The 15,713-nt window shown below is 52.8% G+C and overlaps 4 protein-coding genes across 4 annotated transcripts; 2 read left to right on the top strand and 2 right to left on the bottom strand.

Moving 5' to 3' along the window:
- The first annotated feature begins 201 nt into the window (after nucleotides 1-201).
- BO95DRAFT_447248 (uncharacterized protein) lies at nucleotides 202-3,463 on the top strand. Its single transcript, XM_025587576.1, has 8 exons — nucleotides 202-1,423; nucleotides 1,492-1,683; nucleotides 1,733-1,911; nucleotides 1,972-2,083; nucleotides 2,154-2,214; nucleotides 2,287-2,573; nucleotides 2,657-2,766; nucleotides 2,897-3,463. Exons 1-8 carry the CDS (start codon nucleotides 449-451, stop codon nucleotides 3,186-3,188), a joined length of 2,208 nt encoding a protein of 735 aa, XP_025437686.1. The 5' UTR covers nucleotides 202-448; the 3' UTR covers nucleotides 3,189-3,463.
- Nucleotides 3,374-8,661, bottom strand: atrF (ABC drug exporter AtrF). The gene is made up of 3 exons (XM_025591952.1): nucleotides 4,747-8,661; nucleotides 4,314-4,697; nucleotides 3,374-4,260 (listed from the first exon to the last, which is right to left on the bottom strand). The coding sequence occupies exons 1-3, from the start codon at nucleotides 8,443-8,445 to the stop codon at nucleotides 3,721-3,723; spliced, it is 4,623 nt and encodes a 1,540-aa protein (XP_025437687.1). The 5' UTR covers nucleotides 8,446-8,661; the 3' UTR covers nucleotides 3,374-3,720.
- A 3,203-nt stretch (nucleotides 8,662-11,864) lies between these two features.
- On the top strand, nucleotides 11,865-13,298 carry BO95DRAFT_373806 (uncharacterized protein; the record flags this gene model as incomplete). The annotated part of the gene is made up of 2 exons (XM_025583075.1): nucleotides 11,865-12,878; nucleotides 12,936-13,298. The coding sequence occupies 2 exons, from the start codon at nucleotides 11,865-11,867 to the stop codon at nucleotides 13,296-13,298; spliced, it is 1,377 nt and encodes a 458-aa protein (XP_025437688.1).
- A 145-nt stretch (nucleotides 13,299-13,443) lies between these two features.
- On the bottom strand, nucleotides 13,444-13,986 carry BO95DRAFT_348989 (uncharacterized protein; the record flags this gene model as incomplete). The annotated part of the gene is made up of 2 exons (XM_025582011.1): nucleotides 13,444-13,823; nucleotides 13,887-13,986. Coding segments are annotated over 2 exons (480 nt in total), but the record flags the coding sequence as incomplete, so codon positions are not given.
- Between the last annotated feature and the right edge of the window lie 1,727 nt (nucleotides 13,987-15,713).

A 15,713-nucleotide genomic window follows, 5' to 3' on the forward strand; every position in this document is an offset into this window, starting at 1 on the left:
CATAACACTTTAAGTATCGAATAGTGCCCAGAACTAAGAATTCTCTTTGTAGTCATTAGCATGAACGTGCTGTGCCGTGAAAGTGAGGGTGAGGTGAATGGGATTGTCTGCGGCCCTCCGTCAGCCTAGTCACGTGCTAGCGGAGAGAGGCTCCCAGTATCTGGTCAAACGCTCATCAACTTTTCACATAACTACCTGCCACTTTCAACTATCTGCCTTTAAACATACTCTGATTAGATAGTCTCCTCTTATCAAGCTTTCTAGCTGCCACAGGGCGGATATCAGCCCCAGCTCTGGTGGGATTCACACTCCGAGAACACTAAGCTTGGGTAAACAACAGCAACTACAACTCTCGTTTCGGTAATGCAGCCGCCGCAGAAGTAAACGCTAATCTACTATCCCCAACCCCTTCCAAACTGACTGGTGTCTAACCCCCCGACTGCTCAAGATGCACTCAGAAGATGGTGATGATCCAGAGCTTCGAGCAGCAATCGCTGCGTCTCTGGTGGACATTAGAGATTCTGCGGTTGAACCGCCATCCCGGCGCCGTCAACAGGCTGTCGTCGACTTGACCGGTGAAACTGAGTCTGAATCTGAAAACGATGTGGTGCCTTGTTATCCCAGATCAAGATCTGTCATTGGGTCCGAGACCGACGATGAGGAAGACGAGGACATGAAGCGCGCCATCGCGCTCTCCTTAAAGGAGTCCAGAGAAGTTCAGGATCCCTCCTCTGCGTCCCCGCCGACGGTCCGAGAAACCAGCACAGATCTGACCCTGAACCCCCCTTCGCTGATCAATTTGGACGATGAAGATGACGATGACGATGACGATGATACGAAGAGAGCCATTGCGGCATCCATGCTGAGTGTATCAAGCCAGCCTCCAGGAGCTCTGCAAGCAGCTACAGAGCAGGCCAGCGCTAGCCGGACTTCTGCTTCTACCTCGACAACGACTATCAGGGATGATGCCACTCAAGCTGAACCAGTTAAGCCGATCGGTATCTTTGGGCTCGATCGGAAACAGATGGAGCAAGAGCGTCTTGCGCGACTTGCGAAACGAAAAGCCGCCGACGACACATCACTCAACGAGCGTGAATCCAAATCCTCGAAGATTGAAGCGACTCCCACCCCTCGCATTAGCAAGCCCGTCCAGGACAGCGAAATAGCGAGTGTCACTAGCGCCAGCTCCAGTGCGTTAACATCTTCACCTCTGCAATATCCAGAAGGAGTGGTCAAGAAGACATGGGCGTCTGGCTTTCCGCGACGGGGCGACGATATCAAGATCGAAGAGGTGTTGCAAAAGGCCGATCTAGAATTAGCAGTATTGAGCTCGTTCATGTGGAATTTGGATTGGCTATTCTCCAAGACTGACCCAAGAAGCACCCGCTTTCTCCTGATGATGCAAGCCAAGGACGATGCGACGGTGAGTAACCATCAGTCAAATTTTTGACGATCTCGCGTAGTATCACCTTTGAACTGACCTCTCCCAAGAAACGCCAGTATGAATCAGAGGCAGCAGCCTTGCGCAATGTGCGACTTTGCTTTCCTCCGATGGATGGTCAGGTGAACTGCATGCATTCGAAGTTGATGCTGCTTTTCCATCCTACATATGTTCGGATCGCAGTGCCCACCGCCAACCTGACCAACTATGACTGGGGCGAGATGAACGGGGTCATGGAAAATGTAAGATACATGACATGTCGTTCTTTGACACAGCTAATCAGATTTGCAGAGCGTCTTCCTGATCGACCTGCCGAAAATCGACGTGAAGAAGCAGGAGTGTCCTGCGACGGCATTCTATGAAGATCTGGTATACTTTCTCAAAGCCTGCACTTTACATGAAAACATCATCGCGAAGCTGAAGAGCTTTGACTTTGCGAAGACTGCCAAATATGCATTTGTCCATACAATGTAAGGAGCTTAATCCCGCATGCCAAAACAACACTTCAAGAACTGACTGGATACAACAAGCGGGGGTGCACATACAGGAACTGCATGGGAGCGCACGGGCTACTGTGGTCTTGGGCGTGCAGTAGAACGCATGGGTTTACGCACGTCTCACCCATTGAACATCGACTTTGTCGTAAGTACAGTCCTATACCATTCTACCTATCATTGCTTCCAAGCATCATTAACCAAACCAACCGCAACAGACGTCCTCCCTTGGATCTCTCACCGACGACCTCCTCAGATCCATATACCTCGCCTCCCAGGGTTCGCCCACTTTCCATCCCTCCTCAGCCTAGAACCCCCCATGAGAACTAACCAAAACATCTCAATCAACAGGAGACACCGGAATAACCGACCTAACCCTCCGCACGTCCAAAACCTCACCGGCAAAACACCTCACCGACCCCACCACCCTCATCCCCCACAGCACAGCCTCAGAATGGAAAGACGACCGGTTCCGCGTCTACTTCCCCTCGCAAGCCACCGTCGCCGCCTCCAAGGGCGGGCCCAATTGCGCGGGCACGGTCTGCTTCCAGTCAAGATGGTACGAAGGCGCCAAGTTCCCGCGTCACGTCCTCCGCGACTGCGAGAGCCAACGCCGCGGAATGTTGATGCATAATAAGGTATATCCCGCACAAACCCCCCTATGCCCAACCTCCGCAAGAAAAAAGATATAGTTTGAGTTAACTGGGTCCAATGTGAATAGATCCTCTACGTCCGCCCCGATGAGCCCATCCCGCTCGCACCGCAGGACAAGAATAAAGCATGTAGAGCGTGGGCGTATATCGGAAGTGCAAATCTGTCGGAAAGTGCATGGTACGTTACATGCCGAAAAACTCTGGGCCTCCTGTCTCCATCGCCCTTGTCCTATCCCCCATACCCCCCTCCCTCTATCAAGAATCAAACAAGATTACGGTCGCTGATCTAGAATTTGCACCATATCCAGGGGCCGCCTCGTGCTAGACCGCACCACCAAACAGCCTAAGCTCAACTGTCGCAATTGGGAGTGTGGGGTCGTGGTCCCCGTTTTTGAGAATCGTAATAAGTCAGGTGCTGTTAACAGCACCAGCACCAGCACCACCAACAGTGCTTCCTCCTCGCAGACACAAACACAGAACGACGACGGGACAGGCGGCGGCTTGGTAGGCTTGTTTGCGGGGACAGTGCCCGTGCCGATGCGTGTGCCGGGCCGATACTACGAAAGCGGGAGGAAGCCGTGGTTCTTTTCGGAAGGTTGAAATGCATACCTTAAGGTATGCAGCCGGTGGTAGGTAGTAGTGCTTCGATTGGAGAATTTGAGCTATGGCCCCTTCCCAGAGAAAGAAAGGTTCGCTTCAGCACTTGTCTAGCTTATGATATTACGAAACTTCCGGGGTTTTCAGCAAGACATGACGAATGAGCATAAAATGTAATTTCCATCCCCGCGGGAGTCCTATCTCTAAACCGCTGCAGCAATCATAAAAACGAATGAGATCCCTCGACCACGAACACACACGCTGATGCATGACAAAAATTGCCGTCTAGATACTTTCTTTTTATCCACATTATGTACTTTTGTTATAATGGTATGTAAAATAAATAAATGCTGATACCCCAAAGCATGAAAAATACCGGGTATAGAACTGGGCCTGCAGAGAGCCAAAGGAACTCCTTCCAGGCCACCACCGACCGTAATCACATGGCACGTGATATCATAGGTCATCACCACAAAAACAAGAAAAACCTTACAACTAAGAAGCGCTGCTGGAACATTCCAAAAATGGGGTTTCTTCACTGCTTCTCCCCCTTGTTCTTCCTAGTGAACAACCCCTTGATGCCACCGACCACCTTGCCGAGCGCGGAGAAGACAAAGCCCAAGCCGAACGACCACCCGCGGACGCGCACGCAGTAAATCATGAAGTAGACGAGGGCCCAGTTGATGATCACGTAGGCCAAAAAGATGCCGAAGCAGCGCCACTTGTCGCCGTCGTGGACGTTCAGCGTGTGCATGTACTGGGTGCCGTTGGCGTAGGGGCAGTACTGGCAGTCCGCGGTGGCGCTCGGGTTGGCGAGGTAGCCGTTCCCGACGCTGGAGACCCAGTCGCCCGCGTAGCTGGCGCAGGTCTGGCCGGATGGAGGGTTGAAGTGGGTGGTCTCCGTGGAGGAGCACTCGATGGTGACGGTGGGGAAGACGGCCGAGATCACGCCGCGCAGCCACCAGGTCACCGGGTTGACGTAGTACATCCAGTATTTCCAGAACACCGGGTAGTTAGAGTACGGGCGGACGACACCGTTGAACAAACTAGTCATGACGAAGAAGAAGGGGAGGACCTGGTTGGGATGTTAGACTGGGACTTGGCGAGAAGATGCGGGGGGAGGCTTACGTTGGAGATGACGGTGAAGGAGGGGGCAAAGGCACAGATCCATTGACCCCAGCTGGCTTGGAAGAGGAAGAAGAGCATCGACATGAGGAAGACGTAGCCCGCGTTGCTGGAATCAGTGGGGAACCCGGCCGGGTAGTACCACAGGAGCCAGTAGATCAGAGCGGACACGATCGCCATCGGAATCTCGCAGATGATGTTGGCGGTACAGAAAGCGAACCAACCATAGATACGGCTCGGGTATTCGCGCGCTTCCCAAAGGGCGCGGTTCATGTAGAACTTCGGGACCAGACTGTTCAGAACAATGGGCGGGAGAAGAATGATCAGGAAGGTCGAGAACATGCGGTCTTGCATGCTAGAGATGGAGTTGCCCAGCATCCAGAAGGTCTGCGACTGTTAGTGCGGGATTCAGGTTGGATTAATCGGAAGTACTTACGAAACCGTTGAAGATACCGATGATGACGCTGACAAACAACTTTCCGTAGTAGTAGGAAGGATCTCTCCAGTATTGCCGGAAAATTCTCATCATGAGATGGTAAGTCTGCGTCATGGCTGGAGCTGCAAATTCGTACGTCGTACCCGACTCGGGAAGGGGAATCTTGCTGCGCTCTTCCCGGATATTTTTGATCTCGGCCAGAATCTTCTGGTTCTGCTCGGACTTCTGCCATTCTTCATTCCAGTCATAAGTTTTGCCATCCTTCTTGGTGGCCTTTGCAGCCGTTTCGAGAATGAACTCCGCAACGTTCTTAGACGGAGGGCAAACGACTCCACGATCGGCAAAGTAGTTCTTCACGTCGCGGCCCTCATGGCCGACGGGACCGAAGTAGAAAGTGTTACCGCCAGGGTTCAAGGCCAAGATCATGTCGAATTGCTGGATCAGCATGGACGAAGGCTGATGGATGGTACACACGATAGCCTGTCCTGCCTGCGAAAGCTTCTTCAAGAATCGCACAATGGAGAACGCCGCTTGACTGTCCAGACCACTAGTGGGTTCATCAAGGAAAAGAAGCAGACTGGGCTTCGCAGCCAACTCCACACCAATGGTCACCCGCTTCTTCTGCTCGACATTGAGAGAACCGATAATGGCATCCTGGATCTCCTCCAGCTCAAGAAGGTCGATGATCTGGTTGACGTAATCGATTTTCTCCTGACGAGGAGTATCCCTATCCTGACGGAGTAGAGCCGAGAATTCGAGAGCCTCGCGGATAGTGGCGGTGTTGTCGTGAAGATCCATCTGCTCGCAGAAACCAGTACCACGTTGGAAGTCCGTGCCCAGAGGATGGCCATCAACAAGCATATCACCCGTTACAACACCCATCTTTTGGCGTTGGGCCAAAGTGTTGAGGAGCGTCGTCTTACCCGCTCCAGAAGCACCCATCAGGGCGATCATGAGTCCAGGCTTAGCGTAACCATTGACACCGTTCAGAAGCTTCCGGGTTCCATTACCATAAGGCACGGTATACTCGACATTGGACCACGTGAACACTCGGTCGCTAGACGAGATACGGTTGAAGGTTTCACTGTTTGCATCGGACTGAGACTGTCCCTGGCCCGCGGTTTGCATCTTCTCTTCGTCGTTGCCTTTGCTAGCCTGCGCCTTGAGCTGTTTAGCACGGCGGGAGCGCTTGAATACCAACGCACCACCTCCGCCACCAACGAACGAGAGAACTTCGGCTGCAAAAACAGTGACCAGGATATAGAGGACGGTAAAAGCAATGACGACACCAAAGTTACGCCATAGATGGTGACGAGTGAACTGGTAAGTCGTTTGGATGTAACTGCTTCCCGCAACGGTCGTCGAACCCAGTTCAGAACCAGTCAGAGCGCATCCTTGGTATCTAGAGTCGATGCCCGGACCTTGGGGTACCAGCATCGAAGGAGCACAGTCCATTACACGATTGGCGAATTCATTGGAAAGCACGGCTTCGTAACTGTAAGAGAGCGGGTTGACGTAGAAAAGCCATCCGAACCAGATCGACCCATCAATGAGGGACTGTTTCGGGATGACATAGCCAACGAACAGGATCAACACGTTCAAAGCGATACCACTGAACCGAACCGCGTCATCAATTGACGGGGACAGCGCCGCGAACATGCGATACATTGAGGTGATGCAAAACGTGGTGGTGTACACGAACAAGAAGTAGATCCAGAACTTAGACGCGTCCACATCAAACCCAGCCATGAAATAGACGATGATGGTGAAAGGAACGACCATACAGAAAATTGCCGGGAAATCCACCACAACACGAGCGATCGACACAGCAGAAGGACGGTAGAATGCATAGTCTTTATGACGTGCGACGATAGCACGTCCACTGACCGCAGGCATCAATTCCGTCAATTGCAACCAGCCAAGGAACAGAATAGAGAAGAACAGAGCACCACCGCGCGAGAAAGCGCCGCTGGTATCTAGAGATTCTCCATAGAACAGAGAGGAGACGATAAGAGCGTTGGACAAGATGATGAAGTATTTGGTGTAGAGTGATGTTTTGTCACCCCACAGCAGCCAGAACTCACGCTGCACACATGCAGCAACCTGTCGAACCAGAGAGACAGTGTATGGGGACTTCTTGGAAACGGTTTTACTCTTGGATTGAGCGACGGACTTCTGGAAGCGACGGGTGTTCTCGCAGTTGGTGTCCTGGAGCTGCTTCTCATAGCCGGCGACATCATCTAAGATACGCCTGTAAGCACTGCTCTGGCGGAAGACCGCCTCGAGCTCCTCTGCAGTCTTGGGAGTAGATGCTTCACGACCTGGCTGGAATTGACGGGCATTGACATCGCACAGGGAAGTGAGGAAATCGGCCGTGGTCGATCCGTCCGGACAAGCAAAGCCGAGGTTCTCAAAGTACTCCCTCGCCTCGCTAGCGGGTCCTTGGTAGAGCATGCGTCCTGAATCGATCACCATCACCTTATCCATGAGTTCGTAAATGCTCTCTCCGGCTTGGTATAGGGTGACGAATGTGGTGCGCTTGCTGACGTCGGTCATGATCCGGAGTGACTTTGCGTAGTCCAAGGCAGTACTGGCATCCAAGCCACGGGTTGAGTTGTCCCAGCAAACGACGGAGGATTTCGTTGCCAATGTCTCGGCGATACTGACACGTTTCCGCTCACCACCAGAGACACCGCGAACGTATTCGTTTCCGACAACCGTGTTTTTCGTGTGAGAGATACCAAACATCTTCAGCAAGGCGTCGATGATGACAGGGATGCTGTCCCGATCATGCTTCTTCGTCTTGTTGATCAGCGAGAATTTCAGAGTCTGCCAAACAGTCAAGTTCGGAAAGTGTTGATCATCCTCCTGGTTGTAGTTGACCTCACCGCGGAAGTGTTTGTGCTGTTCCTCGGCGGACATACCACCGTAACTGATTTCACCTTCAACGCCGGCAAAAGCGCCTCGGTCGTTGGCAATCGTCTTCAGGAAGGTGGAACAGCCGGCACCTGGTCTACCCAGGACGAACATCATTTCACCTTCGCGAACCGCGCCCGTGAAATCATGAAGCAAGTCCCTCACCGGAGGCTTGCGACCGAACTGGAGCTGCGGGATGAACCTGCAGACAATCTTGTACAAATCGGGGCCAAAGGTCCCAATGACAGCATCGGGGAGAGTGCGGACAAAGGAGGCACCAGTCTCGATTCCCTTGACGGTGACATTCTTGAACACGACCCCGACTTTCTTCGCCGGCTCGCCGGCTGTTGTGCGTCGTTCGAGATGGCCACCCATCAGGAATTCGCCCAGGTCGAATGCGCCATAGTCGCCTTCAGTAGAGCCGGAGAGTTCGTCGCCTTCCAGGGCTTTCTCTTCATCGGCACGAGAAGCCTTCGAGCGGCGTCGCTGCGCGTCGCCTTTGACGGAACGAGTACGATGCAGACTAAGCCTGGTCAGCTCCCGTCTCATCTCCTCCAAGTCCTCCATCGCCCCGCGACGAGAGACGGGTTCAGTGCCCCGCTCTCCCCAGTGGCCCTCTTGGGATGTCTCGCTATCGCTAGTCGACAGGGACGGATCGGAGGCGACGGCATGAGGCACGTGGTGGCTTGCTTCGTGGCTGTCGGGCCGGGTTTCATTCGTCATTGTCGGGATTTCTCGCAAGTCGCCCGGCATCCGACTTCCCTCGGCCGTGGTGTTAGACATGATTGACTTGTTTTTCCTCGCAGGCAGATCGAGGTGCGCTTTCGGAGCCTGTCTATAGTTCGGGTGTGGAAGCAAGCAATGTGCTAGGAAGTCAAAGTCAATTGGGCCGCAACCGCATTCAAATTCCACAGACGTCAATTGGAATGGGGCAATTGCGCGTCGAACAGATAGGGATTAGGAAAATGTAGATAGGGAAATAATAATACCGAATTGTTTAATTCGGGATATATGCAAATTGGTATGTACAGCCGGAACTACCGCCGGAATGCGTCGAGGAAAAGAAAGGAAGAAGGTGATGTAATTAGAAAGATTATATAAGAGGCCGGGACTTGAATGAGAGCTCTGGGAGCTCTTACCAACATGCACCTGCGTAGAGGAGGGGAGAGGGTCTATAGAATGAGAAACGCAATGGGAATCACCCACGCCAGGAAGACCAGAGAAGCTTGATAAATAGGGGAGAGCCAGGAGGGGCTGCTGATGGAGGTCGTTGCATCATGGTTAAAAGCCGCGAGTCTGCGCTGATTAACTCCGTGTGGGCCACCTTTCACAGGGAAAAAAATTCTGGTGGATTTGTCAGAATCTTCTAGCCGTGGAGAAGAACAGGGTCTGCTTCAGCGAGGCTGCAATCAGAGGATGAAACGAGGTGGGCTGGGTGGAGGAAGACGCCAACCGAACTGTGGATCGAAGGGTGGCTGCTGGCGGCGGCGGCGATGGATGGCAGCGCGGATAACGCAGCTGCAAAAAAAAAAAAAGGAGCAAGGGAAGGGAAGGAAGGTAAATTCCAGAGTCGAAATGAGTCAGGATGAGCGCGGTGGATGCCATCAGGAGGGAAAGAGATTGGTTGAAGGACGAGGTATCTGATTCAAGATCGGCTGGACCCGAAGAAGCATGAGAAAGCTCGACCGGAGATAAGCTGCAAAAAGTCCTCGGGCTTTAGTCATCCGTGCTTCTGATTGGTCTGGTCGGGTCATCCGTGCCTGGTCGCTGGGGCACTCAGAATTTCACCAGTCAGCGCATTTCACCGGAATTCATATTCCTCCCAAGGATTATTAATGGGCTCCAGCACGCTGCTTACGAGTTACGACAGACAACTCAGATCGGGGTCTGATTTCGGTTAGCCAATTTCCATTCTTCCATCCATTCATTCCATTCATAGTGCCCGCGATAAGGGTGATTGCCCGTCTTGGTGGCTGCAAACAGTCAGTCTTCTGCCTATCAACTGGACTACCTTCTACAGTTATCACAACATTCTCCTTGCTATCTCTCTGTTCCCGCTTTCCATCAATTTCAGTATCTCAGTCACTCTTGACATTGCGATTGGGAGCGGAGGACAACCCATTCCTCGGAGCCGAATACTCGTAGTACTGGATAGGAATAGATAGGTCTTCTGCAGGCTGCCAGTTGCCCGGATGTCAGCCAGGAATCTGCCGAGCCGCTAAGTCGACATGGTGAGCAAAATGTCCCAGCGCACGGATCAGGGCCAAGAACTTCGAGACCACTATGAGCACGTAGTAAACTTAGAGTATAGCGAGTTTCATTATCACGTTCTTCACTCACCTTTCGATGGACTTCCATACTTCCATATCACCATCTCCCTGTCCAATTCCGACGACCCCCAACGAATGAGGCAATGACGACTCTCTTTCCTCTTTCTCTCCCCTCTGCCCCGGTCTAGTGCTTGCCGGGCATTCCGGCTGATCTTCTCTGGGCTCCACACAGACCTGCTCGTTAAAGGTCAAGATTGGTCGGGCAATGCCTGTGGTTGCGTTAGTAATGCAGCTTGGTCGGCATGCGGATCACTGGCCGGTTCCCGAGTCAGTCAGCATCATAACCCCGATAATCTTCAGAACCGAATCCCCGTTTTGTTTTCTTTAGCGGGCTGCTATGGATCTGTATGCCGATGATCAGTCATATTCACAGAGAGCCAGCACACTCTGCCTCGTTTGTGTGCACGCCCACACCGCTCAAACATAGGCAAGAGTGAATTGAGCCCGCGGCAACAACGGTCTGCAGTGGATGGATGGAAGACGACCAGCTGACAACTAACTTACATGACGAACGGCACCATTGAATGCACAACCTTCGCAACCTGCATGCATCTTGCTTGACCGCACTGCTTTGGTAGGTATATGGCATGTGAACGGCGGATGAAACAATTCCTCTGACCGACAGAAGTACATGCCGACTACTCATGTATACCGTATCACTCTCCAATCCCACCTTCGGCTGCAACACGCCGCGGCCGCGAGAAGCACCAGTAGGAAGCGATTGTGAAGCCGTTGAGAAGATAAAGATAGTCAAGCACCAGTTTTATTCTGTGACCAGATAAGCACGACGATCCAACAGCTGGCCATCCAGCCATACCAGGCAGCTGTGCAAGCATCCGGCCTGAACTCACCAAAATGTAGAGGAGGTGTGTCTACACCCTCAGGACAACAGCATGGCTCGTCAGACTCTATCCTCTTTGAACTCGGCGAGTTGTCATGTCGTAATTTGTAGCCATCAGCACAGCTTCATGAGACTCCTCTTGCCAGAATGTCTGCTTCTGTCACTCTTTATTGCCAGGCATAACAGCATCACGGTTAGTGCTTGCCAAGGTGAGCCAACAGCTGATACGACAGCCCACGTGTGAATGTGGAACCAGTGGATTCGGCACTTTGTGCGGTATAACATGGTCGTTATAGTCCGGTCTTTCCGACAACTATACGTACACCGTAGACTATCAGTATTTATGGCATTTTAGTTTCAGAATTCAGGGTTCACTTGTGCGAGATTATCGACAATTGTTTCTGTCCTAAGATTCAAGAGATCTTGAGTTCATGTCGAGCGTATGACGGTAGAAAGATGTGGCCTAAGTGTACTACTGGGTAGTAAATCAGCCGAGACGGCGGTAGCTAAGCATTGTTTGAGTAACTCCTTAGGCCGATCCAACCAAGGAATTCCAACCGTGACGGGATCAGCCTCATCCACCCAAATCACCCACCCGTGTACCATCAACCAACCGGTAAGGGATTCTCGTCGGTCGCAAGACTTAGACGTGGTCAGGAACAGCAGCTGACATGCTCTGGTTCCTGTAAGCACTCGACTTAAGCGTCGACTGATTCCGCCCATCTTGGCAGCCGACGCCTGCTGTTCGTTATCGCATCGCCTCATCTGACTTGCTTCCCTCCCCTCACCTGATAAAGCCTCGTCCATCGGTCGCCAACGCTGTCGTCATTGATCACTCTCACTCCTTGTCTATAATCATGACTTCCACAATTAGTCCACAATTAGTTCTACCCCAGATTCCCATCTACCAGATCTGAACCCCAGTTTCCCGGGGTCTCTCGATCTACCTTTGCCCATGGAGATCCGATACAGGCAACCTCGCGATGGGAATCCAGGTTGATGGTAACAGCGCAAAAGCAGTGTCCTCTATGATGAAATCTCCCACAGTGGCCATGGTGACTATCGATCGTTCTCCAGCGTCATTGCAACAGCCCGTTGGAGCAGCACCGCCGTCCTCTCGCCCTCTGGTCCCTCAGCCCCCTGAAAAGACGAAGACACCTTCTGACTCAGCGCTACCCGATCCCAACCTCGTCAATCCTCGTCTTCTCATCAACGGAGCGTGCATCTACGAGCGTCATCTCCCTGGGGACGCATACATCACCGCGCGAGTGCAGCGCCTCCAGCACGGGTACTACTCCAGCCCCGCCGTCTCCAACCAAGACGCCGACCATGTGGATTTTCTCGGCGTGACCTTTGTCTTCCACTCGCCCAACACCTTGTCGCATCGCTTCAAGGCTGCGACAATCCGTGCATCCGTCCACGGGAGTCGGGACCCCCCATCCTCCGAGGCAGCGGCTCGAGCCCGGAATAATCCTCGATTCTTGATGCACGCGCCGCACCTCCTCTACGGCGCGGTGTCTCCGGAGACCATGCAGTGGAACTACAGCCTCAGCGGGTCACTGGGGGTTGCCGACCTGCCCCTGATTGCCAGTCTGTCGCCGAGCGGGGGCATCAACGGCCGGTACAAGCGGTACGAGATGATGCGCATCCAGGGGTCCGTCCGTTCGCGGAGGAGCCCCCGGGGTCGCGAGTACGACGTCGAAGCCGGCGAGATCGTCTGGTCCCTGGAGGAGAATACGCTGCAGCGATCGGGTCTTCCGCGGGAGTTCACCTTCGCTATGCTGATCCAGAAACCGCGCGCGGAGAGCCGGGTGCACTTCACGCTGGAGATCGAGCCGGTGCTGCAGAGCTGGGTTTGCAGTTATCCAGGGTTATTGTTGGGGTTGCCTCGCTACAAGCCCGTGCGACGACGGCCGGTGGACTTTCGAGTGCAGGTAGGCCAGCGGTTCGAGCCGGTCACTCCGATACGGGGATTCAATTTTGCGGCTCTGGAGAGCTCGTTCGATGACTATGTCCATATGCCGGGACGGAAGTTCTCTACTGGGGTAGGTTTATCACCTTGGGTGAGGCTGAGTGTCAAATTCGGTGGCTAAGCGGGTTAGATCTCCCCGGACGGTGGGCTATTCCAAGACGACAATGAGATCCGACGAGACGTGACGCGCGATTTGACGATGATCGATCCGCTCGGGGGCGTGGCCAAGATCCCCGCTCCAGCCAATGCTGCCTGGGAGCTAGCGAGAAGGACGGCACTGGACCAGGCTGCTGTGCCTTCGATGGCAGGCTTTGACCCGGGCTCATTCACGATGCGGCTGTTGTTAGACAACGACCAGAGCACGAAGCATACACAGGTGGCGTCCGAACTGACCACAATTCGGGAGACGAAAATGGAGGAGCGTAAGAGCATGCGACAAACTCGTCGGAGCAGTCGAGGTCAGAGCGACTGTAGTCAAGGCCAGAGTGGCTAGTTGAAGTTTGCATTTAGACGTCTTGTTCGTCCCAGTATTTCCCAGCATGATATACCCGAACTACTGTTTTAGAATTCTAGTCTTTCTTGAACAAGAATACAACCCCCGAGCCTCTTCTTATATTTTGGCCTTCAACCCACCCTCCGTCCTTCGACGCCTTCCGAACCTCGTCTATCGCAGCCGTCACACAATCCGCATCAGTCCCAGCAAGGTCAGGATTCGCCTGTCGCCATCGCTTCACCATACTCGCCGACCCAAGACCCCTTCCCAACTCCTCCAAATTCTGCAACTGCCGCACCAGAAAATCCCCTCCATCCTTTACCGCACCCCCGCGATTCCACTCCATGCGCGTGAATCGGCTTTTCGCGAACCCTTCCACCGGCGGACTCACCGTCCACGGTAGAGGAAGAGTATCATACAAGGACGTCGAAAGCCGATTCGAGGGGAGTTCAACCGGCGCGAGCACCACATCTTCAAGGTGAGAGAGCGCCTTCTCAACGGCTCTCGCATTGGGCGTAGTAGGATCTGGCGCCTTGATCGGCTCAAACGCGTCCAAATCGCCCCCCCATCTCCCCCGGAGGAACGTACGAGAATAAAGCGACGCACAAGTCCAAATCGCCACCATCCCTCCTATCTTGACTGTGAGTTGCATCTGCTCCCAAAATTCCCGCATGGAGAACCACTGCGCCTTATACCAGAGTCAGCGGGCTGCCAGCCTCGAGCCCCTTGCACAAGTACGGTAACGGAGGTAACCACGAACCGACATCGCGCAAATCACTAAATCCACAGGCGCATCATCACCATCATCCTTAGTGGCAGCCGCAGCAGCAGCAGCAGCATCCTGGGGGAGAACTCCCAGACCCCCCTTCTTTTCACCTTCCCAAATACAGCATCACGCAGCGGCAGATTCCCCCTTCGGGAGAATCTGCCTCAAGGTACATGTTCTGAACACGGACATGGGATAGGGCTTTGCCCTCGTCAACGACGGCGTCGTGCTCTACGACGGAAGATTGGGTTCTGGGTGTGGATTCCGGGTCCTGGTTGGGGCGTCGTTCGTGGGATGTGTGGTTCATGGGATTGGAAAGACAGGGGCAGCTTTAGCATTAGTGATGATAGATCGATCGCATATGACATGGAGTGGATCCGGGACTGTCATGCCATATCTCTAAGAGAGTGAGTCACTCTTAGATATGAGTGCTAAGCATAAAGGTAGATGGTAGTGCTGACATTGACGTGATCAAGATATTATAAGGGCCTGAGATAGCTGGAGGGGAGTCCCTATACTGCAAGTCAAAGCACTATATACCGTGGAAAGGCCGGTGATGCATGACTGAAGGCACATTGCAATAGCAAAAGCAATAGTCATCTAGTGACAACAAAACAATCCTCTATACGAATCAAGCACCCTCGTCTAGCCATCCCGGAACTAGGTACCATGGCGATAATACCGCTTTCACAAATCACCACAAGTTGACGGGTCAAAGCGTCCTCCCGAAGACAGTCTACACAGTATGCTCTCGAGAGCTCCCCCATTACCAGAACGAACAAGATCCTGGTATAACCCAAGACCCACAATACAGACCCTCCTCTTATCATCAATCCCCGCTCAGCGATAGCTACTCAACAAGGTAGTTAGCCAACACCCGCTGCGGTGAATAAGCACCCTCTGAATAATCCAAGTAATCCCACGCTCGGTGACTGGCCAACGTCCTCCTCCTGACTAGCGCCTAGTGGAAAGCAGGTTCTCCACCGTGTGGAGAACCACCCCAAGTGGATCATCACAATGGATTTCCCACTTACTGGAGCAACCGTAGCGCAGCACAGTGCACCGTGGACACCAAATCGACCTGCCTGTTCTGGGAATTGGTTCGGATCCACAGTTGGATCATGGAGTCTCGATTGAGTCGATTCATCCATCTGAATCATGACCATGAGTGTGTCCTGTAACCTATTTATGTGTCATTCGAGATTTATCAATTGACCTGACTCGTTGGATGGATCTATTTCTTTTTTTGGCTGGTAGGCGGGAAATCTACTAGTTAGACTCCCAGTCTGATCATGGTGGAGATCAAGGTGGAAGTGAGGTCCAGTCTACTTGAGTACAATATCCGATCTAAAAGAATAATCAGTATCCTCAGTGCCTTACTAGGTAAGTTAGGTACTGCTACTGATATTCTCCTGCAGATCCACCGTTCCTCAAAAAGCAACCACAGAAGCCCGATAGAGAAGACCACCCTGCCCCTTGTTCCCTTTCGCCATTCCTATCTCTCAATGACCAAACAACCAAGACTATATACTACCAAGTACAGTACAATCATGGACCCTTCATCCCCTTGGCTATTATACTCATACACCACAACAACAACAACAACAACAACAACATCATCATCATCATCATCATCATCATCATCATCA

This window comes from Aspergillus brunneoviolaceus (assembly GCF_003184695.1).
Source record: "Aspergillus brunneoviolaceus CBS 621.78 unplaced genomic scaffold BO95scaffold_84, whole genome shotgun sequence".
NCBI classification, from domain to species: Eukaryota; Fungi; Ascomycota; class Eurotiomycetes; order Eurotiales; family Aspergillaceae; genus Aspergillus; species Aspergillus brunneoviolaceus.